The following is a 26,708-nucleotide window of genomic DNA, read 5'->3' on the forward strand; positions in this document are numbered from 1 at the left end:
CACACTGAGGATCATTCATAAAATGGCAATCTGCATGAAGTTCAAGAAACACATGCGTAAACTCCCCTGATACATTATATAAACGGTACTGAACTCCTATTGGTAATAACTCGTCCGAAAAAAAGTAGTCCTACCGATTGAATTCCGAGCATTCAAGCACAAGCCACTAACTTCAAACTGCTAGCTGAACGGCAGAGATGGACCTCCAGTTGTCTCTCTCGGATCCAAATGTGCGAATATGTTGCAGTCTCGTTGAGGTCAGAAATAACCTCCTATGTGAGTGGTACATGTTAGGGACCCATTCTATCCGCAAACTAGGGAGATAACTCTTCTCTTATCCTCGAACTGTCTTCATTCGGCTCCCGAACAAACTTGTATTAAAGTGAACTTAACTCCTTATTTGGCATACTGATTGAGTACTCAAGTGTAAGTCATCGAACACCCATTGATCCACAGTATCTTACAATAGATCACATTTTTCCTGACCAGATTATGACTGTTCTTTTTCGGAGTCGTGATATCATGCAAAATAAGTAACTAAGTATGTGAAACTTTACTTACCCAGACATACCGATAAACAATGTAGTAGTTGTGATGCGCTCGGTCGATTTCGACCCGAATTTTCTTAGGCATAGTTTTTTGTGTTATCGAATAGTACGTATGATGGCCAGATCTGTTGTCGACAACTAAGAACAACACGATTTTTACCGCGACTCCGAATCAGATCAGCCGTACACGCGCAAACTCTGAGCTTTGCCGCGCGACTCTAACAATAGACAAATTTCGAGCTACGGTACTTGGTGCATACTCGCCGATTATTACGACCTTCTTGTGGCTTCGAAATTCAAGACAATCTGATCAGTGATACGAAAGTGAATCCCAAATACCCCGAGCTCACACGGAATGTTCATCTACCTACTTGTGCTGGGCAACGCTGACTACGTTAAATGGTGACTACCATTTATTAATCCAACTTTCAAGTGGATTTCTCATGATGCGAAAGAGGTACAACACCACAGCTAACAGAACTTCATTTTTTACAGGACACGTAATGTAAAGATGTGTATTTCCTATCTGCTACGTGCTATTCGTCTTTTTATACCTCATAGGAAAGCGTTCCTTCCATCCTTTTCACTGCTCTGATGACCGAAGAGCCAGTCCAATACAATTACCAGGACTATTTCGGTCATTCGCATGCTTTTGATGCAAATGTACACCAGCATATGGTCGGCTGAGAGTTCAACGGTTGACCGAGAACACTAGTGATTCACAGACACAAGTGCATCGCTGTATCACCGCAGCACCAAAACTGCGGACTAACTTGGTCACTTCGAGCAAGCTCGACCTTGAAAACTGTTGAGCAGCAGCGCTGGGTTAAATAACCTGCTCGCATTGGAATATATGAAAAGATCAGATACAATGGTACATGTTTTATCACGACCAGTTTCACTCAACACGCAGAGTAGGAAAGTTGCTGCAAGAGAAAAGCATAGCTGCCAAAGGCAGTGCAAATTGCTGGCTAGACAGTGCAAGGCTGTGTTCGTGTGTTTGTGCGGTTTGAGCAACATTCTTATAATTTATTCTGTACAGAAGTCGAGTAAATTTCACGAGCTGCTTCATCATCAGTCATGGTAGCAAAACGGTTTTGGTGTGCGAGATGTGTGTGTGTGTATGTGTGTGTGTGTGTGGAAGGAAGGACTAGACTTCAAAAGTGCAACAGAATGTTGGTTATTTACATATTGCTATGGTACATATCACAGCGGCATACAAGAAAATACAAAATTCGCGCTTCTAACAAATCATACTTCGTGGATCTTATCCAAATTATGCCAAAGGAAGTTGTATGTGGCCTGATCATCCTCCGGTGTGTGTGTGAAGGACTAGACTTCAAAAGTGCAACAGAATGTTGGTTATTTACATATTGCTATGGTACATATCACAGCGGCATACAAGAAAATACAAAATTCGCGCTTCTAACAAATCATACTTCGTGGATCTTATCCAAATTATGCCAAAGGAAGTTGTATGTGGCCTGATCATCCTCCGCGATTCGAACTCGGTTGCGTCCCAACGGGTCAACTATATTGGGTAAACCAAGGCCATCTTTTGGCTCATACAGATGAGTTTCGTTTGGCTTGTCTTGCCCTAGTGATCCAAGAGAGGTGAGCCTCCCTACTGCGAAGGAAGTCAGCGGAATGGTTAGGTAATAGTTGGCTAAAATGGCCAATCGGGGATAGGTGCTGACCTTTTCAGACCACCATGCAAACGGATTCTCTTCCAGTCCGAGTGGTTCCTCTCGAAGGTAACGGTCCACTTCAGACAGCGAAGTGCGCGCGAAGCACTGGAGACCAAATACAGTTCGTAGGCCGGTGGTATCTGATGAAGGTTTGGTGGTTTTTCCACCCGCAGATATTGGGGACGGGTCAGTAGTGCTGAAATTCTGCTGTTTTGGTGTGCAGTCAATTGACGTAGGAACTGCCTCAAGCTGCAATAGGGAGCGAGAAATGGGAAAACTGAATATCGAACCTCCTCAAACATAAGAACAACAGGACCCGGTTCAGATTGTTTGCACACCCACGTTTCCTAAACCTCAAGTACATACAACGCGGGTGAAAAGACACAAGCGGGACTGGACTCGACCCAACAACGTTCCACTTATCGGAACCAACCGAACTGCCGAAAATGCCTGTTCTCTGTTGCGCACTCGTACTTCGCAATCAATTTTCCACATCTGGGCCTGATGTCTAGCAGTATCAGTCAGCCTTTTCTATAATGGACTAGACATCAGTGTCTCTCGGGTACTCGTAGGACTTTGTGTACATACCAGAAGTGCTTTCAAGACCGACCACCCCCCTCCTAGACTCTAACCTTTTTTCTCAGCTGCACGTCACAATGAGTTCACCACAGCATCCCCAGCATACCGAGGTCCTGAGAGAACAAAATCACACAATTAGAAGATAAAACTAGCATTTCTAAGGTCTCGATGTGTGGACACTATGAACAGTTTAAGAGGACACTCTGATTTTGGGCGCATTAAGCACGCGTACTCACGGTACACAACTGTGGTTTGCCCCAATTTGGTCTGGTCACAGAAACCACTTCTTTCTTTGCTGAGGCCAAAGCACACACAAACCGATTCCAATCAATCGAGCTATCAGAGTCAGTCCACTTGTGCTCAGTCGTGGATTTTCGCGTACACACACAAATAAACAGTATGCTAGTTGTCGACTGATGCATCCACTAAAGTTTCAGTGGAAAAACCGCAATGCGAATACTGATCGCTATTTTTGTTCGCATTCTTAGTTTTCACCATTACTTGTATACTGGGTCAACACAGTGAACCGGTGGAATACCAAGTAGGAACGTGGCTGATTAAGATTGTTTTTGGTACGAATCTCAGGAACGAGTAGCCGTGCACATCATGCGAAAGCTTTCTTGTTATTGTGTGTGTGTGTGTGTGTCGGCTTCTACTAAGTTCGTCCAGTATTGTGCACAATGTCCACACATTCTTAAAACAGATGATGAAACGACCCTGCAGAGGATATGTGTTAGAAAACGATAGATAACATAGATGAATCGCGGCACTTGGTTTGCTTCAAGTAAGAAAACGCATTCGCCAGCTGTAATGACGCACCTTTTCTCGAAGTAGCGAGACGACGCTGGGTTTTTGACCTTCGCTGTGGTCCTTGAATCTGGGATCAAGAAGGCTGGCAAGTTGCAAGGTCTCTCTGACTGCCGCATCCTCCGGGTAGGCTTGCATCAAACTTTCGCGGATAATCGATTTGAACTGTTCTACCACATTTGTGCCTCGCGACGGATCTTCGCTGTTGTCTTGTGGTAATTCTTCGGCCGATGCTAAATGGGTCTGACAAAGATTCTGTAGAAGAGGTTCCATCATTGAGGCTGTAAGGACAAGATCTCGACGGTGAATGAGCTCCAACGTCTGGTTTAGTAGCTGAAAAAGTGAGAAAGATGAGTGGTATGATAACTTGTGACCCATAAAACTACATCTGAAATTCACAAATTCCTCGAAGCCAGAATAACTGAATCATCACTAACAATAAATTAAATTCAAGCAAATTCGACGTTTGGCTCACTGTAAACTCATATTTCAGATATTGATAACTGTTACAGAACTGGGCTCCACAAAATTTACCAAAAGTGCGAACGTTACTCACCTCCAAAACATGCCGAAGTTCCTGCAATACGCGTTTGTCATCAGAGACCGGGGTTGGTACGGCCGTATCGGAAGCACTTTGGATCAGATGGTACGCCTGTGCCCAAGAACTGCAAACAGATTCTATTTGAAAATTCTTAGGAATATCCTCCTCATTACTGCTTGGTTGAGTTGCATTCTCAGCCACTTGCACCTCGTCGATCAGGTTGTTACTGGGTAAGCGTTCATTTCGGTCTTCAGAACTAGTCTTCTCATCATTCTGATTTGAATAGCAAGCGTTGTCCGGGAGCTGCTCGTTTTTCCTCTGGAGACCTCGTTTAGTTCTGTGCAATACACGCTGGACACCAACAAGGTTCAAGCCGGCCTGAAAGAGATCGATAAATAACTGACCTATTAACAGCACCCAGGTTAGACTAGGCTAGATAAAACATGCGCCCGTCCGAAAGCACGTGCTTTAGGCACGGTTAAAGTCTGTTACAAACGAACGAATTAAATGCATCTCTAGTTTGTAATGAGGAACAAGACTTGCCATCAGGTGAAAATGATCGGTGATTATCAGATTCTGATATGCGCACCCTTTTGAACTCATTTGGAGCAAAGTGCATAGTGAAGTATGGTTGTTGGTCTGTTCGCCGAGCTTGGCAGTTGGATTGCAAACGTTTCATCACCAATCGAGGTGACATCGTCAGCGCAGGCCAAGCTCGGCGAACAGACCAACAACCATACTTCACTATGCACTTTGCTCCAAATGAGTTCAAAAGGGTGCGCATATCAGAATCTGATAATCACCGATCATTTTCACCTGATGGCAAGTCTTGTTCCTCATTACAAACTAGAGATGCATTTAATTCGTTCGTTTGTAACAGACTTTAACCGTGCCTAAAGCACGTGCTTTCGGACGGGCGCATGTTTTATCTAGCCTAGTCTAACCTGGGTGCTGTTAATAGGTCAGTTATTTATCGATCTCTTTCAGGCCGGCTTGAACCTTGTTGGTGTCCAGCGTGTATTGCACAGAACTAAACGAGGTCTCCAGAGGAAAAACGAGCAGCTCCCGGACAACGCTTGCTATTCAAATCAGAATGATGAGAAGACTAGTTCTGAAGACCGAAATGAACGCTTACCCAGTAACAACCTGATCGACGAGGTGCAAGTGGCTGAGAATGCAACTCAACCAAGCAGTAATGAGGAGGATATTCCTAAGAATTTTCAAATAGAATCTGTTTGCAGTTCTTGGGCACAGGCGTACCATCTGATCCAAAGTGCTTCCGATACGGCCGTACCAACCCCGGTCTCTGATGACAAACGCGTATTGCAGGAACTTCGGCATGTTTTGGAGGTGAGTAACGTTCGCACTTTTGGTAAATTTTGTGGAGCCCAGTTCTGTAACAGTTATCAATATCTGAAATATGAGTTTACAGTGAGCCAAACGTCGAATTTGGTGAAGTATTTTCAGAACCGCACACTTCTACTCTATATTTACCACTAGCGAAATTTCCAAATAAATTGCCCCGTAATTGTCAGGTCTTTCTCGGAGGTTATAAAACGGTTATAATCAAGTGTGACCATTTCTAACAAATTTAAACGGACCTATTAACCACAATACAAATAGATTGAATTTTCATCAGTTCACCTTGTGGACAGTTTCACAGTAAAGAATCGTTTGTTTTCCATAGGGGAAACTCGGTTCAGATGTAGAACCTTTTCGATGGCTAGCTGCCCTCCCAACGGAACGAGGCACTAGGGTTGGGATACTGTGAGGTTGCTCAATCATAGACAGGAACAGTTGCGATGCTGAGGTTGGATTGGGACCATGGATCTTCCGGTCCGTAAACTAGCAACTTAATCACTGGGTTACCTCGAGTCCATAATGGAAACTCCTCACAAGGCTGCTGAAAACTTTTCGGCAGCTCACGACAGCCCCCATCTCATGAGCCCCAAGAAAGGCGAAGCCGGTCGCGGGCTGTCGAAGAGTTTTCAGCAGCCTTGTGAGTAGTTTCCTTCGTGAAAATACACTACGATATCTCGAATATCGTACGAACTGAGACATGAGGTGGTCTCTGTGTAGCACATTCAGTTGAAGGACATCATAAAAGAGAGGTTCAGCTGAGTATCCCGTTAAAAGCAAATCGGTACGCAAATGAGTATATTTGTCAAAGTCGTTGCGTTTGTTTGCTGCAGCCTGAATGTTGTAGGTTCTGATATGAGTTCATCCGTCCTGAGCACTCAGTGTACGACTTCACTTGATTAATTCACTAAGACATTTCCCTTCCAACTCAAGGCAATCATTTAACGAGAACCCTAAATAGGATACCGAAAAAGAGAATGACCTGGCTCTAATACGGCAAATATCGTCAATCTGACTGATAGTTCTCACCTGTCCTAAAGCTATCCTAGAGTGTCACAGTATCTTAAATAAGTGAATTTTGCAACCTTAACAACTGCTGTATGTCACGGTGGATGCCAGAATACTTCCTGTTTGGATGACCTAATAAACTGACCTGATTTTGGCCCGAAACTGATATCAGACTAGGTTCACTTCAATACATGGCAGTCAAGTATGGAAAGAATATGGACTAAACCCACCACTGGTAAGAAAGGATCGCCTGCAAAACTCGTTCATTGGCTTGCCTTCTTATTAAATTACCGCTATCCGTTCCTTGATGATTGTGAAGACAACGATCGCTTCTACAGCCATCCTGTTGTTGTTACTGCATCCCTTTCCCACTTAGCGCCTCCATTTCGTGGCGGTTTCAAACTGACTGGACTAACTGATTAACCAACGGGCTATTGGCGGGTGGCATATGGTAGGAGACTTGACCAAACTAAAGGGGTCTGGTGAACAACCCGACTAAGTAACGGTATATCGATCTTTCCTCAGTCACCAAAATTTGTTTCAACTCACCATCACAGCTCTGATCATCTGGGATACAAAACAGGGTATGAGGAGGAATTCACGGCCAGCGATTTCGCAAATGTCTGTCCGAATCTCGGTCGATTTGGCATGGATTGTTTGTATTAGCGGGACCTGGTTTGTCACCAGCGGGATGGCCCAGTCGTTGGATTTGAATTTTTCAGCATTTTGCGTCGGTCTGATCTGATCGCAGCAATTTCTAAGAGCAGTGGCTAGGTCTTCATAATCAGTGACCTAAGTTAGAGAAACGGGAAGCGAAGTAAACGCATTTGAAACGCATGGTCTTAAAAGGAAGTGCATTCAACACAACAATGCAGAAAATCAAATGTGCTCAAAATAAACGTTTGCCCTCAGTAAGTTTGACGATCGATATTCCTATGAGTGGCTCAAATATGGAAGTGAAACGCGCAAAAGTTTTGTACCTTCGACACCGAATGGGTGAGGCGTTCCAAAACAAGGAATGAAGCAAAACTTATGCATGTCAAGACTACCATGGGACAGTGTGTCATGTGGCGGATTACCTACTTCGGTACAGCCACATATGAGCATAAAGTTTATGACATGACCTTTACCCCTTTCTACTTATGAGGTGGATACTAGACTGGCACAAGAGTAGAATGATCCTCATAGGGGACGATCTAAGTAATACTTCTACAACATTCCAACACTTTATTCTCTAACAGGAAAGATATGTAGATCTGTTTAGTTTTTTTTTAACTTGAAGTTGAGGAATCAGGCATTGTTTAGGCTAACCCTATTTCTCTAACAGGAAAATATGTAGATCTGTTTAGTTTTTTTTTAACTTGAAGTTGAGGAATCAGGCATTGTTTAGGCTAACCCTATTTCTCAAACCCCAATTTCTCACCTTGATCGAATCGTATACGTGACTCTGCAAACTAGACGAGCGTAAAGATGAGCGATGCACTTCCAAATTGGCATGAACAGCACTGCCCTGCACAAATTTTATGTCCCCTACGGTATCCATCCTTGCTCGCGATGCTGAGGGCCATATTTCAACCGAGAATGCCAGTGCCTGCAGATTGTCCTCAGCGCTTCCTGACTCCATATTTTGGTTCGCTTTTCCTTGATCCAAGCTGACCGAGTAAGCTTCGCTATGGGCCGTCAACCTGAGTACAGTATTGTCCCGTGCTTCTTTGACCAGTCTTGGCAGCAACTCTGCACGAAGCCTTTCGGCGGAGGGCAGCTGGCAACCAGTAAGGAATCCAATCATGCTCTACAGGTGACAGGGATAAAATGAGACGTAATTAAAGATTTATCATTCATAATAAGAAAGTTTCAGAAAGAGAAAGACGTTTTCTGCCATGCTGACACCGGCGCTATCCTGCCAGCCATTTACACTTTCCAAATTCGATGTTGCTAGTCGGCAGAAAAGACCAGTACAGCTTTAGTGAGCCTTCACCACATAGTGTCCGGCAGCATCTAATATTTAGGTAGCCATATCGCTTCGTTGAGAGCAGTGAATTTTTCGTAATTGTTTTCAGTTAGAATAGATTTACATGTTGACCAATACGATTCATACAAGCTGTTCGAGAGCCTTGTTCTGATACAAACACTGAGTATTCATTAGCATGGTCGGAAAGACCGATTTGCAGCATCTTTGTGAATAAGTTCATCAATCATCGGACGATTGTACCGCACAGCATGTTTCCCCTCGCACACGGGCAGTAAGTAATTTTCCAATAAATGTTAACTCCGGTTAGTTGGATGGGCCAACAGTCGGTTCCCCAGATCACTGAGTCACGATGTATGGTACTAGCCTAACACCAGTTTACCTCATAAAAGTAGATAATAAAAATGCTCCAGTTGAAACCAAATTGCACGAAATGAGTGTATATTCGCTAATTTCGTGCAATTTGATTGCAAGTAGAACATAAGGTTGATGGAAACTCGAAGACTGCGCCTACCTGATGAGTCCCATGAAGGGCGAAACCGGTGATGGGCTATCGACGATGTTTCAGCAACCTTATGAGTAGTACATTACGAATATACATGTATGGTGATATTTCGAATATCGTAGCGACTGAAACATGAGGCGGCCTGGTGCAGCACACTCAGTTGCCTGAGAACATCACAAACGAGAGATTCAGCTGGGTTCCAGGTGAAGTTTCTCGAAAACCAAATTAGTTTGCAAATGAGTGTATATTCGCTAGATAATACAAAGTTGCAAAATACCTGATTCTACTGTGTGAACCAGAGACTTTACAACTTCGAGTAGACGGTAAGTGAGGATCTGGATTATGGTACATCTCAGAATGAAAGCGATTAACAGCACACATGAACAAAATACGGGATATCTGCATCCTCAAGCTATCTGCTACTCCAAACTGTACGATTGTTACCAAATTCCCAGTTCCCAGTGTGCGTAAGCAAACAACCGTTGTAGCTTGGACAGTTAACGAGTTTCAGCAGTACTACTGCAAGTAAGCTCCAGTTTCGCTAAGCAGGAACTGCTACCTCTTGCTGTGAACGAGCCCTTCCTAATGTGTCATAACAAATCCCTCAACTGTGCTTTTGTTTGTAACAGCGTCACATAATATCGACAATTTGTCGAGTATGACATTAGCAAACAGCATTAACGATCGGATGGCAGCTAGTTCGCACAATCGTGAGCAAACTCAACTCCGACTTAGACCGATTTGACTGACCACCTAGTCTAAATCATATCAGGCGATTCAGCTGAACAAAATTCGATACACCTGTAGACACTGTATGACGCCGGTCCAGTGATGGCCAACTCTTCCTTTTGCTTGCAGCTGACAGCCCCCATCACGTGCCGTATCTAGTACTTAAGAACTGTTTTCGTTGCGTGTATTCGGTACTAATACAAGCCATGTATTCCAACACATCCGCTGAAGCACTCAAAATTTGAACAGCCTTCGCACGAACTGGTACACACGCGTACGATATGGAGACGTGGGACCCGCATAAATTCACACTAGCCTTAGCCTGTGGTTCGAGCCCCCACTTATATCTCTCGAGAATGTGCATACACGTACATGACCGGAACGATGAACAACAACCCGGCAACTGAGCGACCAACGGGTCGAGTGAACCGTCTTCATAGTGGTGGTGGCGGTGGCGGTACCGCAGCTGCTACTCAGGTGGTGGTTTCATCGGTGCAAGCAACAACACAGCAGCAACAAAAGTATCGGCGAGTAGCGTGTGTAGCTGTGTGCACACGTGTGTGTGTCCACACGTTATAGTTTGAAAGGCAGTCAGTTAGCACACCCATATAAGTGATCGAAGCTTATCATTGTCAATCTGTCTGTCTACTGCCGAAAGGCATCGCACCGGGGCGCTACTCGTCCGAATACGACATCTGAACAACTGTCGCACACTGCTGACAGCCTGCTTGGTGAATGCGGGTCTCGAGATGGTGAAAGTCAAGATTTATGGCCGATACGGTACTGTGCATGGTATCCGAGTGCGAGCCCTTGAGATTTCGAGTACCCGCTATTTAGTGACCGTGAACACTCGCTTGGCCACCGCACGTTTGTTTTCCAACATTGGTGCTGTTGTGGGTCTGCAACAATGTCACAGACACTGTCCATCAAACAATTCATGAGGAAAACTTACTTTAAACCCTTCGCCTTCCACGATTTCTGGTGGCTGCATGTCTTTTACCAGGTACCGGATGAGATTGTGCAAGAATGTAGTTTGCGTGACCTGGTTCCTTTCGGGTTTTGAAATCTGCTGCTCAACTTGGTTGACCGCAGATGATGCTCTGGAAACTTCGGGGATGACTAAAAGGTGCTCCGTCGCTTTATTTGTCATATCTGTGGCCTCACTGTCTTCAGTGTCAGTACTGCTTACGTGTTCCAAGACACGACGCTTCTGAAACGTAAACAATGGATGCGATAATTAGTGAATCAAAGGAATGTGATGTTTTAAAATTCGGAAAATAATTGCCCCTCTAGTGGAAAATGAGGGTAGTTAAACCGATTTCTACTACAGTATTCATGACCATCGTTTTCATTTCAGGTGGACTGTGGAGTGACTTCAGTAACGTCGCATTTCAACATCTTCATTCAAAACGCCGAAAAAGTAATGAATACATTTTAACTCGCGTCTCAACCCTGGGAAAATATCGGCCTGTCATATTCACTGAGGGGGGTCACCTAATGGAAGCTAGACACCCACACTAAGCAAACTATCTGCGCTGGTGTGTCTGTTGTGTGCAAATGCTCGTAGACCAGTGAGAGAAACTTACGGGGACTGGTTTAGCTCGATAGACTCATAAATCACCTCGGTCAGAGAACGGACAAGTTCGCTCCGCAGCTAAGTGAGAGGATCAACCGACATCAGCTGTGTTCAACTGTCTTAATAAAACACACCGACAGTGTGCTCGATATCCGCTTACAATCGAACGGGGTGATCTGCGTAGCCTGGAAGAGTTCACTGGTTTGACTGAGGTTTCAAACGGGACATATAGTGGTTTGGTGACAACTTGTGTTAGTTCGAAGAACTGGTTGGCTTGCAATCAGCCATCAGCCACACCGTTTCTTGTACAAAAATCAAGGGATTAATGCAAGTGTTAGATAGGGATATCTTTTAACTTCAGAAAAATCACGCAATCTATGCTGTCACCGCTCTCAAGCAGTTATCGGGACTGATTCCGCCAGTCGTCCCTGCAGAACTTCACCATGTCGTAAAATCCTTGGAAAAGCTTGCCCACGGCAACAAAAGCCTCGGATTATAGCATCTTGCCGCAATACACTGTGACGTGACTTTGAGAATTTCCACATAATACAACCTAATACAAATGATGTATTCTTGTTCTTCCTCGAATTCCCCTCCCGATTCTCTCTCTGTCTCTCCTTCCATTATTGTTATACCCATCAGTGGAGCAAAAGGAAGAAAACAGAATGAAAAGGCAGTGCCGATGTATCACTGTCCACAATTTCGATGCTATACTGACAAGCAGTCACCTGATATGGTGCGCTTGACAGTTTTATGTATCTAACTTGTGCTAATATTCAAAGGGAATTTTGATGCAGACCAATCCCGTCAGTAACCGATGCCCTGATGGGAGGGCTAGATACGCTACACGCTATGACATAACGAAACAGTAGGTTGGACAGTGTGTTTATCTCATATTGTGGGGGGCAACATGCTTGAGAAATGACGTCATCAAGCCATGTTACAAAAACAGTACAACTCAGTTCTATCTGAACTTACTGCTTCACAGTGCGGAGATATATAGTTTGGACGAGCTCGTTTCCTCTTCGTTGATGACGCTGGGCCAGGCTCACTTGCTTGGCCTGTCTTCATTTCCTCATCGTCTAATGTTGGAACTTGAGGGCTGCCGGAACGCGGACGAAATCCGTTGTTTGTTGACAGATCCAAAGAATTCATAGAAACTCCTAGGTTCACTGAATTGCCGCTCATATTGTTATATTTGGCCGTAGTAGGTGAGTTTGAGACCATGTGTTCCAAGGACACAGTTGGGAATGTAGATTGCGGTTCATTGGAGAGTCTGGATGATGACTGTAAGTGGTGCTGTGCTTGTGATTGGTTCACTGTTGGACTTGAATGAGATGTCATCAAAGAGGCTATCGTCAGGCCTGATGCATTCATATTTGGCGTGACTTGTGAAGAATTTGTCCACTGATTCAAGCCGTCTAGCAGTGATCTTGTCACCTGGCTTGGTGACTGCAATGAATCGACCAGGGATCCAACTGGCAGAGATAAGTTTGAGCTCGCGTGCACCTCGTTGTTAGTTGTCAGCGGACCGACCGAATTGACATTAGATCCTGCGGAGTTGGTCAACAAGTTCAGCACGGAAGCGGGATCAATGAAACCTGCTGGATTGTTTATCAGTTTTCCGTTTGTGAAACTTGCTAACCAGGCCTGCAACCATTGTTGTTGTTGTTGGTGTTGCTGCTGCTGCTTTTGTTGTTGAGTTAGTAAATCAGGCTCGTTACACTGAAACATTGTTGGATTTTGCCCGTTAGAAAGAGTCGGAAAGAAGTTCATAAAACTACCAAAACTACTTGCCAGGTCCGCAGGGCTGGCTACATTTCCAACATTGGCTTGAGATTGAAGTCCAGATGGGCAGATCATCGCACCATCACGACCGACCATCCCAGAAGAATAGGATGTTGTTGCCACGGGACTGGAAACGAGACAGTTTCCGGTACCAATAACGTCAGTTACATGTCCATTTGTAATCGGTCTTGCTTCATGTGTCAGTGATACTTTGTGAAACGGAATCGGTTGGTTTGCCTGACTGAACCTGTGAGACAGATGTGTGGGAGAGGTCACGCTGCGATTATCAGTTGAATTGGTTGGTGACGCACTGGTGGTGGTTGGTTCAACCGGACTACTCACACTGACACCAAGACCAGAACTAGACGACGGAGATAGCTCCTGGGCAGCCGGACAGTTTATTTGGCCGGGTAAAGGTATACCGAACGCTCCGTTGGAAAAGGCCGATACAGCATTTAGGAGAGAATTTCGTGGAAATAGAGGTGTTGAGAACATTTTGTTGGCAGCGCAGGAGAGTGCAGCGTCTGTGACCGCATCGAACTTGTGTCCGCCCACGCCAACTAAATTCATTCCTGGGAGTAGCGCGCCAACCTCTTTGCGTTGGTCATTTCCGTTGGCTCCTACGATACTATCTTTTCCCAATGCGGATAGACTCTCTGCAGAAAATAGCATTTCATTGATCAGTGCCCGGTGCTGTTGTTCAGTTAAGGCAGCATAAGAGCCAAGCTGAAAGAGAAGCAAGACGAGCGGATTTTACGGTGCTTGAAGAATACTTGGGAATGGTAGTGCATGACCAGTACGTAAACATTGGATGCAACAAGAATAAATTTCAACTCCATGTGCCCTACGCCTATAGTTTGATTAGATTCCTATCAGTAATATGTTGCAAGTTTTAAAAACAGAGATTGTCCACCCAAAACAGAGTGGTGGATCTTGACATGCTGTCAGTGTACACGCCAATTACAGTCCAAGTTAGGCACCCTAAGTTCTGGAATGGCCTGCTTAAATGAAAGTTCCGTGTGACAAATGAGCTCAGCGCACGAGCCCCTGAGGCCATTTTGAGATCCCTGGGTCTCAAGGAACGTGTGTATAAGGCTACAGTACGAGCTGTTTTTTTATTGTCAAGCCTGGTCTTTGTGAGCGATGGGACTCAAACATCTTCAGGTTGCCAATGGCCGTTGTCCCAACCGTAGCGCGTGTAGGCTGGTGTCAACAAATCTGAATCTAAACAATTAGGACATGAGTGTGTGTTTGTTCAACAAGGGCTGCAACTGAAGATAGTGTCCAGAACCAAAGACTGAGACTGGTGCGTTTTTGTTGCGCAGGCCGAATCATCGTTTATGGAAAATATGCTGTTCTTGCGTCCAATCCAGAGTGGTACAAACAGAGAGATGGTCAACCTTTGACCCGGCAGATGAGTATGGAAGCAATTGCGAGGTGCCAGGGTAGTTTCGGCGCGATTTCCCTTCCAGGATAGGATTCACACGACACCCTCTGTGCCTTGTTGTAGCTGCTGCCTGATATGGCTGCTAGTCGACGTCAATGGCGTTTGTCTTGCCATCTTCCATCCCAATTATCCAAATTAGCGTCTGTGGGTATCTTTAGATGATTATAGTTGGTAATCTCATCCTATTTTGATCTGTCCTACACAATAAGGTTTCCGACTAAATTATGGCTGTACGGTGTACGGTTGTCAATGATGATGATGATGATGATGTCACCATGAAACCATCCACCAATTAGTGGGTTACTTGTCTCTTTCAACATAGTAGAAAGTACCTTGTTTGAAGTAAACCTTTGGACTAAAGTTTCCTGGCTTTCATTCTCAGCTGAAACATTCTGCTCATATTGCTGAGAGAGATTCAGTTGAATCACCCGTAGACACCAAATTGATGTGAGTGTATTCGTGTATCACGTCAACCCCGCATTACCTTACTTGGTATTGAGGGGTGCATTTCAAACTACGTAGGAGCAACAGATACCTTTGAATTAATCACAAGCGTTCTGGTTTCCATCCGAGAAATCCTTGTTTAAAAGTCGTTGGTTGCGGCACACTGCGAGTATTTCAAGATATTCCCACGAGAAATTTTCAAAATTTCAAATGTCGCAGTGCGTCATACGATGCGTTTGAAATCTGAATAAGCCCATTAGAGAGCGCTAGAACCCCTTGTGATTATAAGCATTCATCGTGTGGACCTCTGGAATTGACCCAAATGCTATATCGTGAAGCCGTTGAGACTAATCCCCATTAACACTGCAATCTTCGTATAACTGACGAATATTTCGGAACAAAATCTCCTTAGTCCCGTGGCTTGTTTACTCGTATACTGGTTGAGAAGCCATCGAACAAAATCTCTTAGTCCCGTGGCTTGTTTACTCGTATACTGGTTGAGAAGCCATCGATGAAGTTACCAGTTAAATCTAGAATGTGTCAACCTGCTTCTCGAATTAGCAGTTGGTTTCTACTGATTAAATGTGGAAACAGTAAAAGGGTTTTATTGTACAAAGCCACACTCGTGCGGAAGCATAAACTCAATACACATCCGCATTCAGTACGCTAAAGTGCTGAAGTAGGAAGCAGAGTGGATAACAATAAGGAGATTGACTAAACAGGCAAATTGGTAGATAGGAAGCTCAATATAAAGAAATGTAACAGTCACTACAACAGTCGGATGAACGCAACGGTTGAGTGGTAAAGCTAGCTGCTCCTCTAGTTCACCAACGGGTGAGTGAGAATTCACCAGCCACATCCTAGAGACCTAGCATTAAGGGCTGAAGTGGATTCTCTTCCAACCCCCTTATCTGTGGATGCATTCGATAAGCCGAAAATCTGGGTTTTCGGTGACTTGTTCCCTCTTTCTTACAGGTTCAGAAGCTTTTCTTTCCTCGAAAAGCTTCCATAATTCCAAACCCCACCTTCAATATGTCCCGGTACCATGACAACCAACGCAAATACAGTGTTGATTGTGGATGCAGCAGGTGTGTGAGCTCTCGTAGCCTAACAAGCAGACCGATTCCGGCCGAAAGTCCCATGATCAGTGCGCCCCTTTCAAATTCAGGTTCGATCGGCGTTCAAGAAGCATTGGTTTGTCAACGGCCCATGTGGTACTGCACACCTGCCCACCGCCGTTGCTAAGATAGCCCCAACTACGCTAAAGCACAGGTACACACGCATAGGTACACATTCGTCTGGCCAAGAACAAAGCGACGTGGAGCATACATTGACACAAGACAGTTCGTATGGGTGTGGTGTTCAGATCGATTCTGAGGTTTAGGTGGGTGGTGGGCGAATGTCTGTGTCCTGTTGTCACTTTCACTCGTGATACAGCACTGTCGATCCACCTAGGTCAACACCCGTATCGTATCGACGGTAGCGGTGGCGATAGTGGATGTGACAGTGGTGAGGATGTTCGGGTGCGCGCGTGCATGTTTGTCAACACGGTAGGATTGAGTAGGGCGGGCAAAGAAAACACGACGTTCACTTCAGTTGTATGTAAGTACTTAAGCTTACAGCACGGACCTGCAAGGCTCAACAGTCCGCAAGGCGCTTGGTGGGAGAAACCAGCTGCGACACGAACGGACGAACTAACAACGAACGAAGGAAAACTAGTTTTGTGTGTATGCGCTGCAGAGTCGGTTACACATTTAGCTAAAAAGGGTGTTTGGGGATTTACCGTTTGTCAATCAACCGGTTTTTAGTTGCTTCTCGTGTGAGCTAAGGGCAAGTTGTGGTTTGGCGTAGTACACTTCAACAACTGTGTGTCAAACAATCTGAGCAACACGGGACTGACAGGGCTGCACACCCTATCTACACGCAAAATCTCGGTCGTGTTTGCCAGCTTGGTTGCAAACACGCGTACCGAGGAAATTCTACGAGTAGCAGCAATGGAACCGGAAGCAAGGGACGGAAACGTCGTTTCGCAAGTGTGCAGATAGTGAATCGGAGAGTCGATTCTCATGGGCAACTCTAGCTATATGGTTTGAATTTCGGTATGTTCGAAGGGGGGTGTCCTGCTGTCAATCTTGTCCAAAACACTGAGCTTTTGCCCAGTGACCTTAGTAGTTATGTATAAACTGAGACAGAGGCTTTGAAGATGGCTGTTTAGGAACATGATTCGGTTCTTCGGACTAACCTAGAAGAGCAGGAACTGTGTCCATGTAACGGCACCTCGGATTTTCCTGGACTGATGGCCCTAGCTACAACTTTAATTTCATCCCACTTTTGTTTTAAGTGTGACATTTTCAAATAAAGTTATGAATTTATGTCATTACTAGTGGTATTTATAACTTTGTATACGATGACGATAATGATAACGACGAGGAGGAGGAGGGGATGTTTAAAGATTAGGAATTAAGAGGGATGAAATCGGTCTCTTTTGTACGGCCAACTGCACTTCATTGTGTGCTATACATTCCGTTGTGACATCCAGGGTAGAGCCATTGCCCCCTAACTTTAAATAGCAGGAAATCTTTTGAAAGATCCTCACTGAAGTACGGTACGTGCAATCTTCATGCAAACTACTCATGGTTCATCATAAACGAATGCGCGTTCTCTAGTTTGGAAATTCAAGAGACAAGGTTAATTGTCATTTCTGGGATGAGCTAGTGACAGCGGACAGCACTTGGGTCCATGTTTCGGAGTGGCGAAGTTATGTGTGCTGTGAATATGACCTTTCAAGAAAGTGGTTCGGACCGACTGCTCCGGTGGAATGGACTTTATGCAATGTGCCGAAACTCAAACTGAGGTGTAGTTTAGTAAACATTTGCACCCAATCTTGAATGGTTAAAACCTATGATGTGGGGACATATTTGTCCCAGAATTTGCTTCAGGGGAAAATAATTATTCAACGTTTATAACAGGGACTGTAGTAAATCCTGATTGTGATGTGCTCGGGTTCTACGTTTTCTAGCATTCATCTATGTCGAAAACCATCGATCCACTAGAGCAAGCGGTCATGCACGTCGTTTCTTTCAACACTACATTTAAGCCCTCAGTTTGTGTTTAGTAGTGGAAAATCCGTAAAAGGCTCTCCATCATCAAGACTTACGGCGCTTCTTGTTTAACGTGAGTTAATTGTGAACACTTGGGAAAGTTGCTCGCTGGTATTTCGCCCATTCCGGTTCCATTATCTTTCAATAGCCCTCACAGTCTCCAGCTGACCAGACCACTACTCCATCTCAAGCAAGTTTACAGCTTCAGGACCAAGGACGAGGCTACCAACAGCTAAAGTAATAACGCAGTTCAAAATGAATAATACTCCTCAGGAATGTTTGTCCCTTTGTCTGCTAGGGAGGTACTGCATGTTGGGAGAACTTCGAGAAAGTTCAGTTCACTTCCTTTTTCACAAGCTGACCACAGCAGCTGACTCATCAATACTTACCGCTGAACAACACTAGAGTGAGCTTGTATGGGTAATCAGGATTCTCCGCTATCCCAAGCGTGGTAACGGCTTACTTCGAGTAATTGTGGAATACTGTGTATATGGGGGAAAATTAGTTTCATATCATGAAAGTCCTAGATGTCAAAGACAGCCTTTAAGGTGCACATTAAGATGAAGAGATCTGCTGGATCGTTGTTTGAAAACTCCGTTCACAACAGTCCATTAAGAGAAAAGGGTGAATTGGTCAATGTCTTCGATCTCATTGCTTTAGCACTGCTCTTAAAGCTGAATGCCCACTACCGGCTTCATCGTAAGTTGGGAGCTCATCATAGTACGTGAATGCATTTCCATTCACATTATTCCTAACTTGAAGTCTCATCAATTTTCTCGTTGAGATCACGCCACTTTTCAAATGTCTTTAACTTGGATATGTCAGTGACCAATTTCATAACCCTTAGGTTCATGAATGGATTTAATCAACGTGTCAGGATTTTGGTAGTTCGAAAGATCAGGTGATCGTCGATCTGTCCGCCGACCTTGGAGCACGGGTTATAAACGTTTCGTCACCTGACAAACAACTATCGAAGCGAACTGCGCCGAGTATGTACACTGCAAACTGGTTCTGTGATAACTGAAAGCAGCCTTTCTCGGGCACTTTCAGTTTAAGGATAGCAGCCTCAAAGTTAGTTTAGAGCATCTCGGATACGAATGGAAGCTTCCCCTACATTTTTTGGGGAGGATATAATCCTTGTTCAACTTATACTTCGCATTCATGAAGACTATTTGCTTATTAGGAAATCAATTTGCAAATGAGTGTATTTCTCGATGATGAGCCTGATGCGCCCCAAGAAGGGTGAAACCGGTAGTGGGTTGCCGAAGAGTTTTCAGCAACCTCGTGAGCAGTTTCCTTCTTGACGATGAGAAGAGATTCGTGGTGTTGATGGTTCATGAGATAAATAAATTGTAGCGTCTTCGATAAATCTTGCTCGGAACCTACAGGCAAATAAGCCTCCTGAGACGTCTACTAAACTTGACATGTTCGCCATGGTGTATCCTGTCTAAATGCGAGTTAATCGCAGCGCTGAAAGTCCGCGCGTAGCCGAACGGTTAGGTGTTCAAACTACTAGCTAAGAGGTTGAGGGCTCGAGACTCTCCGTGCTTTCGTCAGATGTGCACTGCTCACGATTCCCGATAAGGATCAAACAGCTCTAAAATGCCTCTTGGATTTTTACAATAAAATGGATCCACTTACAGGACGAAATCTCATATAAAAAGTACTAAAAGTCCCCTATCCAGTCCAGTGAATGCATATATCCTTGACAAAGGGCGACAAATTCCTAGTGAAATACATTCATTTGCAGGGTATGTTGGCACCAACGGAAGAATCACGATGAATCTCACGTTTATACTGTTCACAAAGGCTGGTTTATGGTGTTATTTCGCTTACGTACGACTTGGTGGGGTTAGTGAGGTTTCGGAGCTACACCTACTTGATGAGGTCCAAGAAACCTGAAATCGATAGTAGGCTTTCGAAGAGGTTTTAGCAACATTATGAATAGTGTTACGCAATAAATTCCTGTTTATCACAGAGATACAGCTCCCCAAACCAGACTGGTCTGCCAGTGGTACTTGGAAAAAATCGGAGATTTTAACTTACGGGGAAAACTCATAAAATCCAATCATACGTAGATAACAGCCATTCCTTCAATGTAACTTGGGCTCCTTTTTAACCCTTCAGTCTATCGGGAACAGTGACAAAACAAGCGCGATCGAGTATATTTCCTAGTTTCCTTTTTGGCCCCATAGCTACCTGCTGTTTCTAATCACTTTGAAGAAGTTCATCTGGCATAAGGTTCACAAATTTGTAAATTAACAAAACCTGAGCGACACTGATTTCCGAACTGCGCTTGAGCGTTCCGGATTCTAGAAGTCTTTTTCAGACAGCTCAGTTGACCTAGATGTTATTCGACAAGGTTGCCCGAAACCGTTGTTTTCTCGCAAGTTGTTTAAGCAATTATTGATCGGTGAATCTTCAGTTTTGCAAAGCATTTCGGAAATTACAAGGCAAAAACAACCAAAAAACAACAGGCATGAAAGCGGACATTGAGTTTACCAACTCGGAAATTGATCGGTCGAGATATTTAGTACTCTCTCCGATTTTCTAGCTGTTGTTTTGTATTATTCCACGTAAACGTTTAACTAGAGTAGGTTCACCAATAGCCGTTGACACAGATGTGCACACTGACCAGGTATGCTCACTCCTGGGTGTCCTACGTTGAGGCTGACAAAGTCCTTTTGCTTGATCTAAAACTTCATCTATAGTGACCGTTCATCAAGGATTCATTCGTTTGTTCGGTTCGAGCGGTCAGAACTTTCGGTATGTAGATCCAGTCATGGTATCCTGAAGAAAAATACTAAACTGTGTTAAACCCGAACTTCTCCTTCTCACATGGTTGATAATTGATCATATCCGTGGAAAGGTTGTTCTCAAGGTTTGTTGGTCCTCCATTTTAGTCCAGGGACTTAGCGGTTTCACGAATTCGCTGCTTAAGCGCAAACTTGTGCATAGTGCAGTGTATCGCAAGTTTTGATTAATGGATCAAGATGGGCGCGAGGGGAGGGACAATCTGATCGGGCAGATGAAGTAGGCAGTGGAGTGCGATGTTCACCTCCACGAACACAATAGTGTAGAGAGGTTGATCAACCCACTTTGATTTTGTACGGTCAAAGTGCCCCGCCCTACCGTACTAAGTGTGCTGCTATCACAAGCTCACAAATGCACACACACAGACGCTCAGTGGTTTTGTAGCCTCTTTATGGGTCAGTTGATCTGGGACATGGTGATCGTGTAAACACAAAAACGGTCTATTCCAAAGGACAACGCATCTCCTTTATTCACCACGAGGTGGTGCTGGAAGGGAAGTGGGTGTGGGGTACGACCGTGACGAACATCGCACGTCATCGATTGGGCTCGCGCACGACAGAGAATCCTAAATCTCCGTTTGACAAGTGACACAGCTCGGACACGAATCAGCTTAACTCAGTGCGTTTGTTTACGCGATAAGCGAAATGCGAGTGTTGAACGCGATCGGACATCCCGTGGTGCGTGCCCCGCATCGCATCCACATTTAGCCATCACACCCTTTACTCCCCTCTCCATAAACTTGACCGCAAAGATAATGTTCCATTATCCTCACCTAATGCGTTTTGGGATCAAGGGGAGGACCTTGGTGAAAAGAAATCGGTGTAGAACGGACTGATCACCTGTCTTACATGGTGATATTGAAGGACTAGTCTGAACCCGTTGGCAATGTGTTGAAAGCTTGTCATCACTTCCCATCACAACCCTGATGTGACCACCACAGAGAGGAAGTCAATTACTGGGATCCAAGGCCGCAACATCCACTTGGGGCTACATTTTTGAGTCAAGAAAATTCAGGCTATCCACTGGTAGCTCACGTCTTATCTTGACTGGGTTGTTTTGATGTTTTGGTGTCGAGAATCGCTCTTCTGAGATGTTGCTCATGTTGAGTTTGAAATCATTTAAAAAGCACGTATATTGATTACCATAAAGCAACCTTCATCTGACTAGCTCGTTCTCTCTCACACACTCGCTTTGTAGCCTATCTAGCTTTGATTTACCCCCAAAGCGTTGCTGCGATATATAAAGTTTGAAGTTCGCATTGTAACCAAGCTATTAATGCTCACAAGATTAATTGAACTCAGCGTGTATGTTCGCCAGTTCATATCCAGTGAAATAACATCACTCCTACCCGTTTCGTTTTATGAGGGTTACGACAGTATGTTTCGTGACCTGCACCCATCCTCACAACTCGAGATTACAATCTCTCACACAAGTTGAACGTTCGCGAATTAGCAAGAGTCGTTGCTAGTGACAAAAGATCGTGCTGAAGTCGGATGAAGTCATCTAACAAGGGTTGGGTGGTGATTTGATCACGGAGTGGGGTTTGGCTGCTCATATAACACAATAGAAACATGGGTCCCGTCATAACAAAGACAGGTCATTAGTCGTCCAGTCTAGGATAACTATAGAAACTTCAACTGATTTCTCTTATCCGCTACTTGAACAGCAGGTCAAATGTTTATCAATCTGATGAATGAAATGGCATGCTGATGTGCATGTCGCCCTTTGTCCTCTGCACATTGTGGAAAGGATGAAAATGCATGATTTTTCAAACATTTTAACTAGTCGAATAGACACACAACAAAACCGCTCGTTGTAACACATCAGTGGAAAAGATCTGTGATTTGCTGGATGGCTGACACCGTAAAGAAATCTAACAAGCTCCCAAGTAACCTTAATAATTCATTGTTAAACCGATTTTTCATCCCCTTTAGAGTTGATATAATCGAATATGCCTCATGCACGCGATCACCGTGATCTACAGACGATCACGGGGAATTTATTGTCAAGAATCCGGCAATCTTCGATTCACTCCTTCACCTGGCCTTCAACCAAACTAATAGTAGGATTTAAACTTGTGAGGATGTATCAGTGATTCTGATCAAACACACGGAATCTTGACCTAGCACCCGTCCACCTTAGCATCGGTACTGTTGTCAAATTCTTTTTCGGATGATGCATACCCCGAAATAGTATCATCATCATCATCATCATCAATTTGTTAGCACCAGCATACAGTCTAACCAGTTCAGTGTACATTCTGTCCAGCAGTCGCACAGAACACTTGAAAAATTCATACAATAACAAAAAACAGCTCGTGAAACTCATCAACAGAATCGGAAAGTTGGGGTGAAGGACAGAAGTGTGAACAAGAAAATTTCATGCAACGTGCACTCATGGTACGTCATTCGCTCTTCGATAGTGAGTATGCGACAGCGGATAAATTCATCGGCACTCGTCAGAAATGTTTTGAAAACTCATACGTATATATTTAGGTACACACAACCTTTCAGTGCATCTATGTGCAGTATAACCTAGGCATTCCGTGCAGACTCAGTAAACCTACTAACCACCCAAATTGCCAAACTAGCTTCAGCTATTTTATGGATATCCAAGGCTTATTTACTGTGACTGTGAAAGGAATGGAGGGATGACCGCACCTCTATGCACACAGCGGGAAAACTTTTGTTTTTTTATAGAGGTGACATTCGATCACCGAAACGTCGGATCGAAAATTGTCACTTCGAATTGTGATGCCTTTGTCAGGGTTCTTCTTCTGCTACTAACTAGGATTCTGTATGCTCAGACGTGGTATGTGTGATCCGCGAATTGGGAATCAATCGATTTCGCGAAAGCTGTGCGTGGGTGGATCGATCCGTGCCCAATGGCGTGCTGACCTATCGATGCAATTATTCAGAATGAGCGAAGAAGTTTCGAATATCGGTCTAACTAATAATTTGATGGGCCAGTAGTGGGTACCGGCAGGTATCTTGCTAATCTCAAATGGGTGACCATCCCAGGGTTTAAGGAATGTTGGTGATAAATAATAAAATAAAAATAAAATAATTATTATTTGATCGGTGAGTACCGATGATTTAACCACCTCAGGAAATTGGCGCAAAATGTTTTTAGTTATTTGGTTTGGCGTTGAATTTTCTGGGATAAAACGGTATCCTCGTATTCCAACTCAGTACTTAATTTGATTGATATGTTTTTATTATTTGGACATACGTTGAATTTTCTGGGATAAAACGGTATCCTCGTATTCCAACTCAGTACTTAATTTGATTGAACATTTCACACTACAGTCCTATCCTCTTTGGTACCAAACAAAGTGGCTGTTCACACTCGCGCTGAGAACATCCGTAACGAACCTTCTTTTAGAAGACCGTTTAGTCATCAGCCACATTGACATTTCATTGATTTCATTCCAGATGGATTACCAAAATCTGTCGTAACAAAAACCGAGTCTTTAGTGCTCCTTCTTGCTCAACCTGTTACCAAAAGGTACGAAGCCCAACCAAATAGCTGATGTCAGAGCATCAAAAGAACAATAGGCACTCGGCAGGCCATCACAAATGAAAGACTCAGCTGGATTCATTTGAGTCTTTCGTTAAGACCAAATTGGTCTGAAAATGACTGTTTTGCGGACACTATGCGTTACACTTAGAAACCCGATACTATTCTTAAGGCTAAAAAATCGTTCATCTGTAGCACCCTTTCGGTGCCTAGCTGCCGTGCCACCTAAAGGAAGCACGAGGGCTGGGATACTGCCAGGTTGCCCAAGCCTAAACAGGGGAAGTGGAGAGGCGGAGGTCGTGTTCAAACCACAGACCTTCCGGTCAGTAAATTCGCGCTCTAACCACATGGGCCATCTCGCCCCAAGGTTAAAAATTCATTTCGAATAAACTGCGGGTTCTCACACGGCTTTACCAAGCACAGCTACTGCCACTTCTCATGAACAATTCCCTGTAATTAGTGATAGACCCCTGAAACTTTCAGATCTCAACTTACTAGTCGTTCTCAAATCCACCTTTTCGTAGCACTGAGGCGAGCTATCCTTTAAGGCTCTTGTTATGGTGACCACCTGCAAGAATGACAGAATAGAACCCAAAGATCGAAGCTCTCGTGGACAATGCTTGGAACTAATCGGCTGCATTGGATTTGAGCAGTGAGCATTCAGTCATGCGGATATATGGTAACAGCACCCGGAACCAAATCCACGATTGCAGGCTTAGAACGACCAGGAGAAGTTGGAAAGTGTAGCATATTTCTTGTTCCTTGAATTGCAAGTCAAGTACGTACAATAGACGAAGAGACAAACACCTTGGGGAGGGGAGGGGGAGGGAACTGCTGCTCTCAAGTCTTCAGTGGATGATGAACTACCTGGGGCGCTGATCCTCATCGCACCCAAGCACATTCGATGTACAACCTCACTGCCCAGTAGATCAATGATCGAAGGCTGATAGTACCGTTAGTAAGCCAATTGTGGAACTCTCAAAGTGAGTCACAGCCGATGTTGTCCAGGTGCTCAAGAGACATACCGTGCGATGCATGTAACTATACTAAAAGTTGCCAACGTCGTCTTAGACCAGTAGACTTGTACGCTACGTACTTCGAACCCCAAAAACCTGTTCTTTTGATGTCAGATACGATCTGTACATTCAGGGTATTACCAGCTGAGGGTACAAACTAGTGCATCATAGTTGACAGGGTACCGTGAAAACAATGGGATACCAGGTCGTATAAATAACTGCCCATCTGATTTGTGTCAACCTTCCAGAAAAACTATTGGACATAACTTATGAAGTGCGAACTTACCGGAAACATTGATCCCCCGTCAGATTTCAATTGGCAGCCCTGCAAGGCACTTGTTTGGCTCAGGTAGTCCATTGCCTCGGGATTCTTGGTCAACTTTTGACGTCGAACTGCAACCGGTGGTCGTCCACGTTGTCCAATAGGGCTGCGAGAATGTCGGTTACCGCTGAGCGAAATTCTTTGTAGATCACCTGGCGTATCTAGCTGGTCTGTTTCTTCATTGGAACTACGATTGTCTGCAACAAGGTGTCGAGTGTTTCCTCCCTTAGGCCTGCTCACACGACGTTGTAATTCTTCTTGTTCAGCAATATCACCATGGCGACTTTTCAGATGATTCAACATTGTCGTTGTTGTCCCCGATGCGTTGAATGCAAGCTGACTATCACAAAGGATACATTGCGTTCGACTACGATCAGTTATTCCGGAGGCCAATTCGGGGTGATGGAAATATTTCCAAACGAATGACTTTTTGGCACATGCTTTGGGTGTACCGGTTGCAGTTTTCGGTCCACGTGAGGACTGCTCAGCTCCCCGTGAAGCGGTTTTTATCGTCAATTTCAGCGCTCGATCAGGCAGTGATTCGACATCTTCAGTGCAGTTGATTTTCATTGATTCTAAGGTTGTTTCCTTGGATAGACTAGAATCATGGTCAAATTCAGTGGTTTGTAACTCTCTCGGTTCTAGGTTTTCTTGATCCACGGACTTCGAGCACTCTGACCGTGCTTTGTAGAATGGGAAGTCAGGAGAAGAGTGAGATTCATTGTCCGCCTCATCATCATCTTCTGCTCCAGGACTACCGCATATGTATAATTCTCGTACGCCACTGGCTCCGCTCCCATCTTTTTCCGAGTCCAGTAGAGCTTCGCTCTCAATTTGGAAATCATTTACCGTTGACACTCCACAAGGTGACCGTAGAGATGTTGGCAACACTTGTGGTTCCATCATCCCCTACCGAATGGCAGATAGCGTAATGATTCGTGTAGCGTG

General features: G+C 44.4%; 1 protein-coding gene across 1 annotated transcript; it reads right to left on the bottom strand.

Annotated features, from left to right (window-relative positions):
* Nucleotides 1–1,437: 1,437 nt before the first annotated feature.
* T265_00202 (hypothetical protein) lies at nt 1,438–26,708 on the bottom strand (the record flags this gene model as incomplete). Its single annotated transcript, XM_009163910.1, has 8 exons — nt 1,438–2,485; nt 3,635–3,955; nt 4,179–4,541; nt 7,080–7,322; nt 7,954–8,322; nt 10,686–10,943; nt 12,288–13,823; nt 25,725–26,708. 8 exons carry the CDS (start codon nt 26,664–26,666, stop codon nt 1,982–1,984), a joined length of 4,536 nt encoding a protein of 1,511 aa, XP_009162174.1.

This window comes from Opisthorchis viverrini (genome assembly GCF_000715545.1).
Source record: "Opisthorchis viverrini unplaced genomic scaffold opera_v5_2, whole genome shotgun sequence".
Taxonomy (NCBI): domain Eukaryota; kingdom Metazoa; phylum Platyhelminthes; class Trematoda; order Opisthorchiida; family Opisthorchiidae; genus Opisthorchis; species Opisthorchis viverrini.